Source organism: Uranotaenia lowii, unplaced genomic scaffold (genome assembly GCF_029784155.1).
Source record: "Uranotaenia lowii strain MFRU-FL unplaced genomic scaffold, ASM2978415v1 HiC_scaffold_1072, whole genome shotgun sequence".
NCBI classification, from domain to species: Eukaryota; Metazoa; Arthropoda; class Insecta; order Diptera; family Culicidae; genus Uranotaenia; species Uranotaenia lowii.
In genome coordinates this window covers 1-16,046 of record NW_026597047.1, presented here as the reverse complement: position 1 = coordinate 16,046, position 16,046 = coordinate 1, and the positions used below count along the sequence as shown (strand labels likewise).

Genomic DNA, 16,046 nt, shown 5'->3' with positions numbered 1-16,046 from the left:
AAAACTGACAACTAACATTTTATCACTCTAGATTAAGTTCAATTTATGAAATAAATTGTCAATTTTCAAATTATGAATCCGTTAAAACGATGAAAACTGATAAACAATTGCATATTAAGCAATAAGCTAACATAGAAAACAATAATAGAAGATTTTGGTGGATTAGGTTAAAATACAGATTTTTTTTTTTTTGAGGCCAATACAGATTTTTTTAAAAACCATCTGACAACCCTGGTTAGGAATTACCAGTGGATTGATTCTTAGAGAAAAAAAATTCCTAAGTTTGGAAGGAGAGATGAAACGTAGACCCCGTTTAAAGGCGGGGATAGGATAGTACAATATCAAATCGAAAAATTTGTAAAATATTTACTTTTCGTTTAAGTTTTCATATCCCGATCATTTGGGGGCCAATTTTAACAAAAACTACATAATAGTATAGCTATGGACCAGTGTTCAGATGTTTCAAAATTAAGGAAAAATTGATTGACCCGTGTTAAAACTAGAAACGAGAATGAACCGAAGGTCAAATTCCTCGCCCCTGTAGTTATGCCATTTTTGGAAAAATTGTAAAAAAATTGACTCATCTTTTAAGTTAAGTTGTTTGTAATCATAAAACTAAGCTTCTGTGGATTATTAAGCGAAACCTCACTCAACCTTTTCGAGGACATCTTTAAAATTCTTCACAACCAAAAATTAAAATCTCATACTTAAGCTAATAAACTGGTTACGAACGTTTTGCTTCTATGAAGGACTATAATGGAACTTGTTACGTCTTACGAATTAAGCTGTGGTTAAATGTTCATAAAGTTTGTTTACATTTTATCTTAAATATTTTCCCATACTTCTTCATTTAGTTTTGGTAACCCCTCAAGGAAAATGTGAAGATGCAAACTTTCCCAAAACTTTCCAAAGAATTAAAATTATTTGCTGCCAAACGGGGAGAGAGCAGATGCGAGCGAATTTTTCGAGCCAAATACGTAAGTACGTTTATAACTATATGTATATAGATACATAGATATAAAGACAAAACTTTCGGCAGAAAAACTACGACGTGCCAATCCTGTGCCCATTCTGTCTGTTCTGTCGTTCGTCTGTTTGCTAAAAAACTATTAGAAGTTGTGATCGAATTATATGCGAAAAGTCTTTCGAGAGCCAGCAAAAACATGTTTTCGATAATCGTCGACTGAAAAAAGTGCATCTTTATTGGGTGGATTCTTTTGACTTTGGAAAATCATAGAGGTTGTGATTTAAATCTTTTTCGATGACATCTAGAAAATGAGTGACATAAAATTTCTATTGTTAATTAAACCGGTTGTCATCCCTCCACGAAGTGTCAATAATAATTTTTTTCATGGCATCAGCGTTCTGTTAAATTTTCTCCATTGGATTATTGAAGAAGAACTTTTTTTGAAGTTTTAAAACCATAATCATCGTTACACATTTTATTCAACAAGGATTTCTTTCACAGCTACAGACAGTAATACAAACGGAATAAATTTACAATTCTTAAGTACGAACTGATGCCCATTAGGAGAACATCTTTGGTGCAAATTACACCTACGATAATGTAAAACAGAACAGTCCAGATTCAAATACGGGAACAGCCTTAGATTGCATCATCAAGGTAGGTTTGCAGAAAGCGCTAGATTGTTCGGTGACTCGCCACTTGTGCTCCGGATGGGTGAAATATCTGCTGATGTATTTGTTGATTGCTTCTGCTACCGATTGGTGACCAAGGGGTTGCGCGAAAGAACCATGGCCGTTTCTGAGGAAAAGTGAAAACGATTTGTTAAATTTTCGGTATTGTGATTAGATTATCGGTCTTGTCGGTGAAAGCGATATCCTTTGTAGTAAGAACATTTAAGATTATAAAATTTAAATGAAAGATTTCTGAAAATGAGGCGAATAGAATTTTATTAGAAGCATTTTATCACATACCAAATTTTTGTTCAGCTCGTGCCAACTACTATGATGAAGTGGCAGATTCAGATAGAGTTGATTCTACCATGGTAGGTCAAGCGTGTTTGACCCACGACAGGAAACTTGCAGTGCGAACGAATGTTTATTGATTTTGAAAAAATGCTTCTTCAAGTAAAATTCTACTATGTAGCTCATTTTCACCAACATTTTTCTTCTTCTAACTTTCTATTCGTCTATAAAATTTCATGATTCTGCAATGTTCTACTAAAAAGACATCGCGATCACCGATAACTAACGGTTAGTAAATTCTTTCTATAATTATTCCGTATACATATTTAAGATTTTTTTCGAACTACCAGACACCATTGATTCATTGACTGCATTGCACGAGTAGAGGATAGCGTAGTTTCGATAATCGGTGTCGACCACATCAATTTTTGCATATCTAAAGGGAGAAAATTTAAAAATTAAAAATCGTTGACACTCAAAAACAGGAAAAAATAATGGAAAAACAAAAAAGCGTTTCTCAACATCACAAAGTAGGACACTAGACAAAATGTTCAATCGAATAAGACCAAAAGAAAATTTTATTTTACAAAGCATAATATTTGGAAAAAAATTTACTTGCCAAAATCACTCGGTCTTTATAAAAAACTCTTGTTATTAACCCGACAACAAAAGAAAGAAAAATCCTTTTCTTTCTTCGTTATAGGAGCCAAAAGTTTCAATTTAAACATTATAGACAGCTGACAGAGCTGAGTAGTAAGGAGTTTAAACAGACATCCCAAAAGCTGTACCGCTTCAATTCCGTTTTACGGCAATCGTTTTTATTTGATTTTGTAAACTTCTGACACTAATTCAGAGGGATTGTTTCGAAGCTTTCGTCAGGTTCTTAAAAAAGATTTTTATTATAAGATTGAAATTCGACAAAAATCCATAACAGCCTGATGTGTTTGTCAGAATTTTTTTCAGCACGTAGATGGGCCAAATAAATCCGAGCGATTCTATGTAAAAACCTGGAAAAATCAGGGCATTTGATTTAAAAATTGTTGACATAAATCCGGACAATATCCGGTCAATATTTGGTATAAACCCAAGAATAACTCAACAAAAATCCAGAAAAAAAACTTGGAGGAAAAAAATTTTTCTTAAAAAACATATTACTAAATTCCGATCGCAAATCTAAAAAATGTCCAAAACTTTTTTTCAGAAAAAAAAATGAATTTTGAAATTTGTTTGCATACTATATTGATATCTCACACATATATTGGAAAATCGAATAAAAAATACAGTAGTTAATGTGGTAACCCTATGAGTTCCCCAGCTGACTTCGATAAACGAATAAAAAAGAGCTGGGCTCAGAAGTCTTTGTAGCGTATTTAAGAAAACAAGCTAATCGTCTTTTTATTGATTAAAAAGAAAAACCTCAATATAATAGTTAAATTTCTTTTAATGTCTAGATTCAAAAATATCCACGTGTGTCAGAAATATTTCGATTTACATTAGTGTTGTTTTCAAACAATACTGTGCACAAAGCTTTAAATCGTATTTAAGGCTTCCAAAAAAAAATCTTCAAGATTATTGTAAGCGCCAAATGACACTTCCAATGAACTTTCATAGATTGTTCGCGTTAAATGTAAAATTTGTCTATTTGTATAGTTATATCGCAGTGAGTGTCATTTGTGGTGTTAAGTTTTCTCCCAAATTCAGCTGCCACAAGACCTAGCCCATCTACTGTCAGATACAACAAGCGACCTAGCTTAGGAACTTGACCACCAGATGACCACTAACCGGATCCATGGGTAGCTGACTGTTGGGTTAGCGACGCTGTACTAGCGACATCGATAAAGCCTTTTGGTTGAGCAGCAAGGCGGGGGCAACGACCCGAACAATGAAGTTAAAGGGCCGGTCAAATTACACTGGCTGATCCTCTTCCACTCTTCCAAAAACCATCAAGTCGCGCACATCAAAATTTGGACAACCAATTACAACCACATTGCTCCAAAAATATAAGACAGAGTTGTCAAGAGAGAGTCAGAAGTGAAGACATCAGGTAAGCCAGTGGACCGCCGAACTCCTTCGCCTTGAAATGCACGCTCTCATCTTTGTTTGTCCTTGTAACAGGACCCCTTTGGTTTTGGCTAAAAGCCCCGAACGCCTGTGCCAGTAGCATCGTCCCTTGCGGCATCGCCGCCATCGCTAACTGTTGCCAGCGCTGGCTGCCGCCACCGCAAGCCGTGGGATGTTCACCTCGGAATCAGCCCTGGGACCATACCACCAACAGGAAGGCCGCAATAAAGGTCCTTTACCCCATTCCTGAGGCCAGCCGACCACAACGGATGCAGAAGTGAGCCGTCTCCAGTGAAGGGTCAAGAAGCCCACCAGGTCAGATTAGTTTTTAAGTGGGAGGTCAAAGCAGTGTAACTAAAACTAATACATTGGATTGAGAAGCGCATATGTTTTGGGAGTTTTTTCTTTTCAAGCAAACTGATATTCCCTGCGATTTTGTATTTGGGCCGCCCTGAGGCCCAAAAAAAAGGGAGTCTCTGAGACGCCGCGGAAGTGGTAAGACGGTTCTTACATTATTTAAAAAAAATTACCCAAAAAGATTTGTTTTGCACGCATAAAAAAATAAAAATGCACAACACAATTTATTTTTTGTTTGATTTGACAAATAAAGTTCATGAATCCGGGCAACCGGACATGACCGGACTTTTCCCAATCAAAATCAACCAAACACTTTTCAAGCTAAATGCTGTTAAATTACACAACATTTAAAATTTAAAATCAAGAATCAAAAATCATAATCTGGAAATTAAAAATAAAGAATACAGTAGAAAACAGTCCGAAAATCATCTTTAAAAACAGCATTTTTGATTTACAGTTTAAGACTTCAAAAATCGTTCAATTCTTAAATGTCAATTCCATTTTGAAACTACCAGTCCTATTTAAAAATTTTTTGAATTTTTAACTCAATGTTCCTCACTCAAATTCAATTTTAGTATTTTATATTCTTATTGTGTATGTGAAAAACGAACCATTCAAATGATGACAAATTTTAGATAATAATAATAATCAAATCAATTATCAACTTTCAAATGATAAAAATATTTATCAGTTAACATTGTTGAATTTGAATTGAAATTTTATCAATGAAATTCAAAGCTATTTTACAGACAATTTTAATTTAATCTATTAAACCTTAAAGTTCAGTGAATTTTCTATTCAGAATTGAAGCTTTAAATTTAAAAACTGCAAAAGTTAAATTCAAGAAACATTTCAAGAAAGAATTCTATGGTTGTTTTGCAAAAATATCAAATATGATTTGCCAGGACTCGGCCACTGTGAAAAAAATGGTAATAGGATCTTAACCAACCGATTTAACTTAATGTGGAAATCCTTGATTATTATGCAATATTTTATTCAGATTTTGTCAGCTGACATTTCGAAACAGCTTTAGAGGATTTTGTCTTTAGTCTTCAATGAAGGAAAGACGTTGTAGAAGAGGAAAATTCTGATCAATATCACAGCTGAAATAGTGTGCGCCAACAGCTGGGAGATATCAAGAATAAAGTTAGTAAATATTATTTACAATATTGCAAAATACCATCAGATTTTTTCAATCTGAAGATACAGTTTGTAGTTTTTTCCTTTCAAATCAAAACAGTGTCGAAAACTAAAACCAAACTTCATGATGAATAACAAACACTTTAGTGCAGAGTTGCAAAAATTGAAATCATGAGTTATAATGGACGATTTGCAGCTCGAAACGACTCTCAGAGGGCGCTGCGATCAAAATGATTACATCAGTTCCTCTTCAGCCTCGAGCGAGATTGGATTCGAACTTGTACGGTGTGAAGTGACAAAGTGAAGCGATGAGTCCGTCCCCGGGTGAACCCCCGGATAGGACTATACCGGAATGGATGGACCCCCATACCCTGCATGGTCGCATACATTATTTGACATTGAAAGCAACAGATGGACACAATCTTTCACAAAACCCTTTTATTATTGGGAGATCTGTGGAAAAAACCGGGAAAATTGGAGGTTTCTACGAGGAGAAAAATAAGTGGTACCGGGGAACTTTGATCACTTTTTTTATTCCTTTTTTAATATATTGAAAGGGGTTGCTTTTTCGTAATACACTTACTGAGGTGAGGAGTATTAAACATGATCATTGATTGCAGTAAATTCAAACGACATTGGTGGTCATAATTAAAAGTTTCTAACAAAACCAAATTTCGAGATTCGGGGTAACTTTGATCACTATGGTTTAAACGTATCTCAACATCTTCAAATTTGTTGTTTTGATGCCATTTAGCTGAGAAGGCTTAAAACATCGATAACAGTAATTTTTAGTTTGGACTCAATTGAATTTTTCAACGTTTTCTTTCAAAACCAAATATACTCGAAAGATGGACAATGTTGCTGCATACATTTAGGGGCAAAAATTATAAACATTTCTCGAAATTTTTTGCCCTCAAAAATAAATGAAATTTTACATTCATGCAATTCCATTAGTCCTCGCACTGTTCCCAAGTTATTTTTTTCTTCAAACTTAACCATTTGATAGGGTTTTTAGCCATTTTTTCTCTACGGGCTTTTTCATGGTGAATTACCGATTTTTTTTTTCAACATCCAAAAATTATCATCAAATGACCATAAAAATAACACTTAAACTAAACCTAAAGTAAGAAAAAAGTTGAACTTTCACATTAAACAACCCATTTACTCCTAAATGCTTAAATTTGATCAGGAGATATGTTTGTTTGTGAGACTTCAAAAAACGAGATATTTTAAGATTTTAATATTACATTTTTAGTAATATAAAAAATCTCTTAACAAAAACCAAATTTTGCTTACTTGTAACCCAATTCATAGGCTTTCAAAAATTGTAAACAGTTTTCAGGTTTTTTTACTTTATACTTAGTTAATGATGATTATCTGCAAAAATTTCATGTTGATCAAAATTACCCCGCTGATCAAAGTTCACCCAGTTTACGGTATTTGATTTTATAAAAAAAAAACGATAAAAATATTTACAATTTTAAGTTAGATTTGTATAACGAATCCTTTAGTGATAAAATAGCAAATTTATTTTCATCGATGGACATTTTTGAATTTGCCAAGAAATCTATTGAATTGAGCTTATTTGAGTGAAACATAAAATGAGATTAAAAAAAAAACGACCTAATGAACAGCCACACTCAAATCAAATAAGTCAAATTCATCAAGCTCTTGAGATTTGATTATTTGATTAATAAAATTTTCAAAAGATTACATTTTTATGATTTAAATCTGATTCATGTGAACTCGACCCAGAGTTAAGATTTAAGACTATAAACTTCAATATTCATAATGTTACACAATACACCAAAAAATATATAGAATTCTCTGTAAAATATTTTATATGAGATTACGTGTTTCTTTATCATTAAATATTTACATTAAGAATCAATTCAATCATTAAAACCCTGTTGATCCCTTAAAACAACTTTCAGTTTGTTTCAATTAAACAAAACTTGCAAAATAAACTTAAATTTTACTCGATATTTGCGATTTGAAATCCCTACATTTCACCAAGTAACCCGAATAATTCCTCAACGAAAAAGTCATTTTGATAAATTCCTCACATGCGAACCAAATGCGAGCTATGTTGTTTTATAAGTTGCGCGAATGTGTTACAATCAGAAGCATTACTCAAATGTTATGATTTTTTTAATTGAACTTTATTTTATTAAAACAAAAGTATTGGCAATTCAGAGATACTAAATTTGTAGAGTTTGCTCCAGTGATTTCTGAGATATAGAATGCCGAATATCGGTGGTTTTGGTTTAAATTTTACTGCGGTCTTCAATGAGTATGTTTGAGATTTGATACCTGAATTTTTGATATGCTATCGAATTTCAATACTTTTTCTGTAATGTATGTACAAAAACCCTTTTTCTAATTTAGATTCCAGATCAGAATTTCAAAGGTGAGCGAAGAATTGAAATTTGTGTTAGGGCCCTTAGTCATGATTCCTCGTTTTAAATCTTTTTCCATTATTTGAATTATTTATATTTAATTCGACTTGCGGATCAGAATCAAAGTATGAATTTTGAATAAGGAATCTGATTCTGATTGTTCAAATCTGGATCGTCATTTTTAAGCTTTGTTATGTTTGAATTCTGCATAAAAATTTAGTTTAAGAACTTCAAATCTGAATATGAAACAAAACCTTGGGATGGTCCCTATTTATTTATTGTTTCACATCTAGAAAACTATTTTCGAAATATTGAAAATGCACATGAATTTAGAAAACCATAAATCAAATTTGGAATGAAATGCAAGACCAAATTTGAACGACGATTTCAAAACAGCTTTCCACAATAAGGCATTTGTGTTACTTTTGAAGAAATCAGCAATATAATAAGAAACTTATGTAATGGCAAATCGGCTGGCTCAGATAAAGTACACTCAGAATTTTTAAAATACGCGAACGAGGAAACCATAAAACTGTTAGCAGAATTAATCAAGGATGCGTACATTTTAAATGAAATTCCGACAGAGTGGAGCAAAACAATCCAAGTGCCAATCCCAAAAAAAAAAAACAGGAGCTAGAGAACCAGATGATTTCAGGAGGATATCATTATGTAATGTGGTATATAAAGTGTATGCAAGATGGTTAGAAAATAAGGTCTTTTACAGATGAAGTAGGATTAAATCAGGCAGCTTTTACAAATAACCGATCTACAGAAGACCATATTTTTGTAGCTAGACGAGTTATGGAGGAATATTGGAATGCAGAACAGGATATTTATGTTTTGGCATTAGATATAAGGAAAGCATTCGATAATGTAGATTTGAAATGCTTAGGAAATGTTTTAATCAGCTTGAATGTACCATCTCGACTGACTGATAGAGTTCTAGCAGCCATTAGAAACGAAATGACGAGAATCAGGTGGGAGAATCAGCTTTCGGAGGAAGTTAAGAGAGGAATTGGTATCAAACAGGGTTGCCCTTTATCTCCACTGTTGTTTAACTTAACAATGCAAGAAGTTCTGCTGAAAGTACAAGAAAAAGTACCTGAATTAAAACTCATTTGATTAAACATTTTACAATTACCACTTCTCTTAGCTTTTGCTGATGATTTGTTGCTGATAACCTTAAACAAAGCTGATTTAGATAAAATAACTGAATCTATTGAACTAGAACTAGGAAAAGTAGGTCTTAACATCAATAGTCATAAGAGTCAAGTATTGGTGAGGTACCCAGATAATGCCATACAACCAGATGAGTTAATAATAAATGGTAAAAAGTTCAAAGTATGCTCAAAACTGATATATTTAGGAGTCTGTATTACTGCCACATTGAACAGGAAAATGTCCAACAGAGATAGATGTAGAAATGCGCGAAGGTATCTAAGTTAGTGATAGAATTTTGTAAAAAATTCAAACCCAGTTGGGAATTGGGAAAGCTCATATATAAAACTGTGATCGCCCCATCACTTCTATATGGGACTAAAGTGTCAGTTCTGGTCAAAAAAAGTAGAATTTCAATGGCCAATTATGAAAAGCTTATCTTCCGACAAATTTTCATGAATTGTGTAAGGCCTAAAGATCTAAAGTTCAATGCCAGGAAATTGTTAGATGGGAAAACTATAAACAGAAGAGTTAGGGTAGGAAGAATTTGCTATTATGGACACATCAAAAGAAGAGAGCCAGGTCACCCGCTACAATTGGCGTACAATATGGAAGCTAATAAAAGGAAGGAAGGAAGGCCAAGTCTGACTTGGAAAAAGATGCTAGAAGCAGACTTCCATAGGCTAGAATTTGAGTCAGAGCAGGGTTGGAACAATATTGTTAGTGACAGGGACAAGGTGAAAAAGAAAGCAGAAGAATTGTACAGAAATATAGATAGTGAAATCTCGGATGGGGAATCCTCCGGTGATGAAATTAAACATTGGAAACTCAAAAAAATTTAAGGGTGAATGAAGAATGAATGAATATGCCAATCGTTTTATTCATCAATTAGTTTGTTCTTTCCTACTTTTAGTACTCTCCTTCATTCTTTTTTACTTTTGTCATGACCATTTTGTTCATACACATTTAATAATTATTCAATTTTTATTTCAGGAAATACAGGTTTGCTAAATCTATCATTATTATCATCATTATTATTATCATCTATGTATATATTCATATTTGGAGGGGGTGGGGCAGGGCCATCCGGACACCTGATCGAAACGATGTGGAGGGTAGAGTGCACTGGGCAGTTACCCTCATTAACATGTTGCAGAGAGAGGGAGGGTTCGTCTTCACATCCTATGGAACATTTCACATAACAATGGCTTGATTTTCAATTGATTGTCAATAAATTGTACTTCCGGTGGAGACCCATTATCCTTACCCCACAGAATAGTACAGGTTACTCTACTTGTACATTCATTCCCTTGAAACAGTCCACTCAAAGGTATTTTTAGTCAATGAGTTGGAAATCGAGATCGAGATGTTATGTGCGAATAGTTCGCTGCAAACGGGCTGTGCCACGCTACATAGGATGTTAGCTTACATCATACATCATTCAGTTCTGAGTCAAGATTGTTGGTCTCGAATTACTTTAATCAGTTATCAAAATTTAATGAAGAACTTATTTAAAGTTTTGGGTGTAAAGTAGACTTTTTTGCTTGCTTTTCCTGGATCCTCATGGGACCTTCAAACCCCATCCCCTCCCCCCCCTGTTCCTACGGCCATATCTGAAGTCTATCGTTTCTTGGTTTTGCGAATTTATATTCAGTGTCAAGTTAAGCGTCAATAATTAGGGTAAGGTACACCGGGATAAGAGGGGTTGATGGCTATTAAAACAATACTGTAAAATATTTTTTCAAACTTTTAATGCAGAATGTTTAATTTACTATCCAATAACTGTAAAAGAGATACGATTCTGACAATAGCGGATGTTTACGGTGACTTTTTGTTAATTTTCTATTTTTAACTACAATGCGGAACTGATGTGCATCTTTTTCAATCTTTTTCAAATTTCTCGTAAACTAGCTGGCTCTTGACGGAAAACTCTACATTGAAACAATCCTTACATTCGAAACAAACAGTTAGGAAAAGAAACGGTAAAAAATTAAGAAAAAATAGTTAATTTGCAAAAATCTAAAATTTTGTCTCCAAACCCTACCAGGGGTAAGTGGGGACGGTTTCATACATACTTGATAAGCTTTCGGATCATGATAAGTTGGGAAAAGTACTTGAAATAAGTATATATTTTAAATAAAATCGGATCTCGTATGTTGCAACATAAATGACACACAATAATCATTGAAAGATTTTTTTTTTCTTTATTATAGAGACTTTCAGCCTCGGGCTGGTTCGTCCTCATTGAAAGATGCCTTACTACGGTTCGAGCAAGAACGTAACATATTCAACCAAGAAAACACAAATTTGTTGAAAATTTCCTAGAAAATCAGAGGGAAAATGTACCGTCCCCACTAACCCCATAAGACGCGGTATGGACACCAGAAGTCCATAACAATTTACGTCATATTATTTTTTTCGCTTTGCTTCTATCAAACTCATATCGTCAGCATTTGTAAACAACTTGTTCTGCATCACATTGAACGCGATTTGATCAAAATTGATCAACTGCTGATTTTTTGATGATTTTTAAAAGTTGAACTATACGAAAAACCGTCCCACTTACCCCGGTATACCTTACTAGTAAAAAGTTTCGAGAATCCATTATTCAATATTAAAACACAAAGCAAGAAAATTTACAATTTTGTGGTGCGAAGAACTCAAGAACTGATTTAGAATTTTTTTCGAAAAATAGTTAAAAACTTGTTTAATCAATTTGGGTACTTGTTGAGCAAAGCTGTAGAAAATTACAAAGATTTGGAAATTGAAGGTTTTAGTTCAATGACCAACTTTCCCGAAGGTCGCGAGGAATTTTGACTTCGGAAAAAAAGTTATGGAAATTTCCTATTGTTTATTTTATCCAATTTTGTAAAATACGGCAACTTCGAAGATACAATACTCGAAGGCTTTCTTCAGCGATGTCAGGAAGAATTGTAATGTAAGATATAATTTTTTTGCAAATAGTAGGGTTTATTTTTTAAAAGCGATATGTCTAAGAACCTAAAATATCTTGAAAAAATCTGAATGCTTGATTGAATGGAAGAGAAAAATAGATTCGAAATCATTTTGATTTTCATGTTGGTTTGTTGGTTCATCAGATTTTAATTGAGGTCCTTGCAGCCAAAGGGGTACAAGTGCATAGAAGCTTATTTCGCTTTTGAATAGTTGTGGTTGACCATTTTCCATATATTTTTGAAGAATTTGTATTTTTCTTCCAAATGTGTAAGTATGTGAATAAAATTCTAAAAATTCAAAAAAAAAACATCAAACATAGCTTAAAATATGAAGAATCGTTTGGCATTATTAACTCAAAAACATCCATTTTGTCACCCCTTTGGCTCTGAGGGCCTCAATTGTCAATTTTATATAAAGTCGATCAATTTCAAAATTTTCACACGCCATATCACAACAAGAACTGATAGTCAAAATCTTGCAAATGATTCAAATTCATGAGGCCAAAACAGTTGTTTAATCATGGGCACCAAAAATCCTGTTTCCTAGTGTAATCTCAGACATTAGCGATAGTTGAAAGGATTTCGAAACTAGCATCAGGTTTATTCTATGAATTGGCATGATAACTGAGTTCATTCATCTCTTGTAGCTTTTAAATTTAGATCAATAAGAAGAATAACTCACCAGGATCAGCCGGGCTAGTGGTATTGTAGCGCAAATAGAACTGCGGCACCCGAGAGTTCCCGAACACCTTCGGCGAGGCAATCCCACTGGAGTATTGCGGCAGTCCACTCTGGCCGATTTGCACCGAACGAACGATATCCAGATCGATCATGTTCTTCGATCGCGTGTAGACTTCCTGCACACAATCCTCCTGGTCCGCCTGATTAGCATCGTAAAAACGTCGAATCTCGTACCACTTGCCGATAAACTGGAAAACGTTTCAGAGATGGCGGTTACGATTGAAGATCTACAATGAGTCATGCAATGGGGATCTCCCCCGACGACCGGCCATTGCGTTGTCGATCGCAAAACGGCCAAGACGTACTTACCCGATCTTCGTCGAAAGTGTAGGACTCATCTGGTTTGATACAGTTCTTCTCAAATATAACAGCATCGGCCCAAATAAAGGAAGATCCTAGAAGCAGAGTCACTATCAGCACAGACTTCATTTTGCAATTTAACGCCCTCAAAGTTTTAGGATGATTTCTACAGCAGCCCTAAGAGATACGATCAGTTCCGAATAACAATACCGACTGCTGCATGTGTGGCTAAGTTGGCAATTGCAGCTCCGCTTCGAAAAAGTACTTTGTAAGAAAATATCGGATGCGTGATAGCAGGGAGTCGGGAGCGAGAATCCGGACGCTTCTTGTCTGCGAGAGTTTGCGGGATTTGTGAGAAATTTGCATTTCAATCAGTACTAGAACAATTTTTTCCAGCAGTGGCACTGATAATGAGAAACGCAATTAGCTTTGGCTCGCGAAGGGTGCACAATAAATAAGTGACGATAATGACAACTACCTTATCATATGAGAGACAGAGGGAGATTTTGGCAGCCAATGACTATTCAGGGTATGGGTTGCAAATGCAGGAATGCACAAAAAGCATGACTAAGCTTTTGTGAAGGTATTAAAACAAACATTGAGCTTTTGTAAACAAACTATTCAAACGGACGTATTTTGCATGCATTTTCTTTTTTTTTATTTCTACTAATCAAATTTATTGGTTTACTAGCTGACCCGGTGTGCTTTGCTACACCTTTCAAAATCGAATGATATTTTCAGAATTTATTCAAATTTTTATTGTTTTGTTGGCATTAGTTCAAATCAAAATATAACATAATTCATAAGCAACCGCTATAAAATGAGAGCTGCAGCTGGAGTTCCGAATTGCTACACAAAAATAACTTAAACTAATATTCTGAATCTTGATTTATGTTAAAGATCTCATATTTTTAATCTGTTTCTTTAAGCTCCGCCCCTAAATATGAGGGTTCCAAATAAATCGTACGCTAACAATCCAATTGATAAAATATGGTTTTATTTGCTTGATTTGTTCTGGATTTATGCTAAAAAACTGATAAGAGAGCCCCCCCTCCTTTCCTTCCCTTCCCCCTGCTGAATGGAGATCGTGATTTTTAATAATCATATTCATTTTTTTCGTTCCCAAAAATCTTCTTGTATCAAATATTGTTCCATTGGTTGATAATTTTTTATGCTTTACAATAAAATTTATATGGAACCCCTTTCTTCTTTTCTCTACACTGTAAAGCGTAAGGGTCTATAACAATCTCGTAACCAAGTACCTTTCTATGCCATATTTGTTTCCATTTGTTGGCTTCGTTAGCATAAATTGGGAACTTATGCTGAAAAAATTGTATTGGGTTCACCTCCCTCCTCCTATGTACCTACTCACTGAAAGGAGGATGGTGTGTCAGATAATCATAGAATCATACCAAAATGATTATCCATGTTAAGTTTTGTCCATTTCTCGGATTTTGTAAAAAAAAAAGTTAAATGTAAGCTTTCCTTTTCTCTTCCTTTATTTCCAATTCTATCATCCCACTGCAAGAAAGGAATTGTTTGACATAAAAAACTTCTCGTATTGAAATACCATCCCATGCCAAATTTGGTTTCATTGGCGATGTAAATTCTTGATTTATGCATGAACTTGAAAGGAAGTACCAACCCCCTTCCATCCGCCCCATTGAATTTAGGGGTGAGAACTTAAAATTTTAGAACCAAATTTTATTTCAATTGCCTCAAGTTATGCAAAAAAAATGTATGGTTGCCCCCCTTTCTCCTTTATATCTGAAAAAAGGTGCGGCTTCAATTTATAATAAAAACATTTTTCGTATCCAAATACTTTCACATGCCAAATATGGTTCAAATTTGCTCGATCAGATCTCCAGATATACGGAAAATTGTAAAGGGAGACCTCTCCTCCCCCTTTTCGTCCACCTTTTTGAAGGATTGAGGGATACCAAATTTTCAAAGAAGCATTTCTCGTACCCAAATATCGTTCAATGCCAAATTTGGTTCCATTTGTAGTTGTAGTTCTTGAGTTATGCAATAAAAATTGTATGGAACTTCCCTCCCTTTTTCCTTTCTCCCCGCTGGAAGAAGGAAGGGGCCTCAAACAATCATTAGAACATGTCACGTTCCCAAAAATCCGCCCATGCCAAATTTGGTTCCATTTGCTTGATTAGTATTTGAGTTATGTAAAAATTAAAAAGAGGGCCCCTCCCCTCTTTATATCTCCCTACTGGAAAGAGGGAGGGGTTTCAAATAATCATAGAAATATTTTTCGTATCTAAATACTTTCCATGCCAAATTTGGTTCCATTTGCTTAATTAGTTTTTGAGTTATGTAAAAAAAAACGAATGAGGCCCCTCCCCCTTTCAACTGCAAAAAGGCAGGGGTCTCAAATAATCATTGAAATATTTTTCGTATCAAAATACCTTCCCATGCCAAATTTGGTTCCAATATCTTAAATAATTTTCGAGTCATATGAAAAATTGTAAGGTAGCCCCCCTCCCCCCTTCCTATCACCCCACTGAGAGGAGGGAGGGGTACCTAATATTCATTGAAATATTCCCCGTTCCCAAATATCACCCCATGCCAAATTTCATACCATTTGCTTGATTATTTCTCGAGTTATGCAAAAAATTGTCTTTTGTTTGAAAGGCCCCTCCCCGCCTTCCTGTTAGGGGGAGGGGTCCCAAACCATAATAGGAACCTTCCCCGGCCTCCAATACCCCCACCTGCCAAGTTTCACGTAAATCGGTTCAGTAGTTTCTGAGTCTATAGGGAACAGACAGAAAGACAGACAGACAGACAGACAGACAGAAATTCATTTTGGCACTCATAACTACCATGTTAACAAATATAACATCGTGTCATGAACAGAATCTCTAGCAGTTGCTTGAAATGCTTAAAATAATGTTTCTACATTCATATGCCTGAATTATGCACATATTCAAGATGTTACATTGTTGAAAGTATGAAATAAGTAACAGCATTTTGAAGTTAAGCAGGTGTCATTTTTTAT

The 16,046-nt window shown here is 34.6% G+C and overlaps 1 protein-coding gene and 1 long non-coding RNA gene across 2 annotated transcripts; both read right to left on the bottom strand.

Annotated features, from left to right (window-relative positions):
• Window positions 1–1,492: 1,492 nt before the first annotated feature.
• On the bottom strand, window positions 1,493–2,382 carry LOC129759114 (uncharacterized). The gene is made up of 2 exons (XR_008740128.1): window positions 2,277–2,382; window positions 1,493–1,765 (listed from the first exon to the last, which is right to left on the bottom strand). It is a non-coding gene; the product is annotated as an uncharacterized LOC129759114 (long non-coding RNA).
• Window positions 2,383–11,755: 9,373 nt separating this feature from the next.
• On the bottom strand, window positions 11,756–13,192 carry LOC129759115 (uncharacterized). The gene is made up of 3 exons (XM_055756532.1): window positions 13,049–13,192; window positions 12,681–12,927; window positions 11,756–11,781 (listed from the first exon to the last, which is right to left on the bottom strand). The coding sequence occupies exons 1-3, from the start codon at window positions 13,166–13,168 to the stop codon at window positions 11,756–11,758; spliced, it is 393 nt and encodes a 130-aa protein (XP_055612507.1). The 5' UTR covers window positions 13,169–13,192.
• Window positions 13,193–16,046: the final 2,854 nt, after the last annotated feature.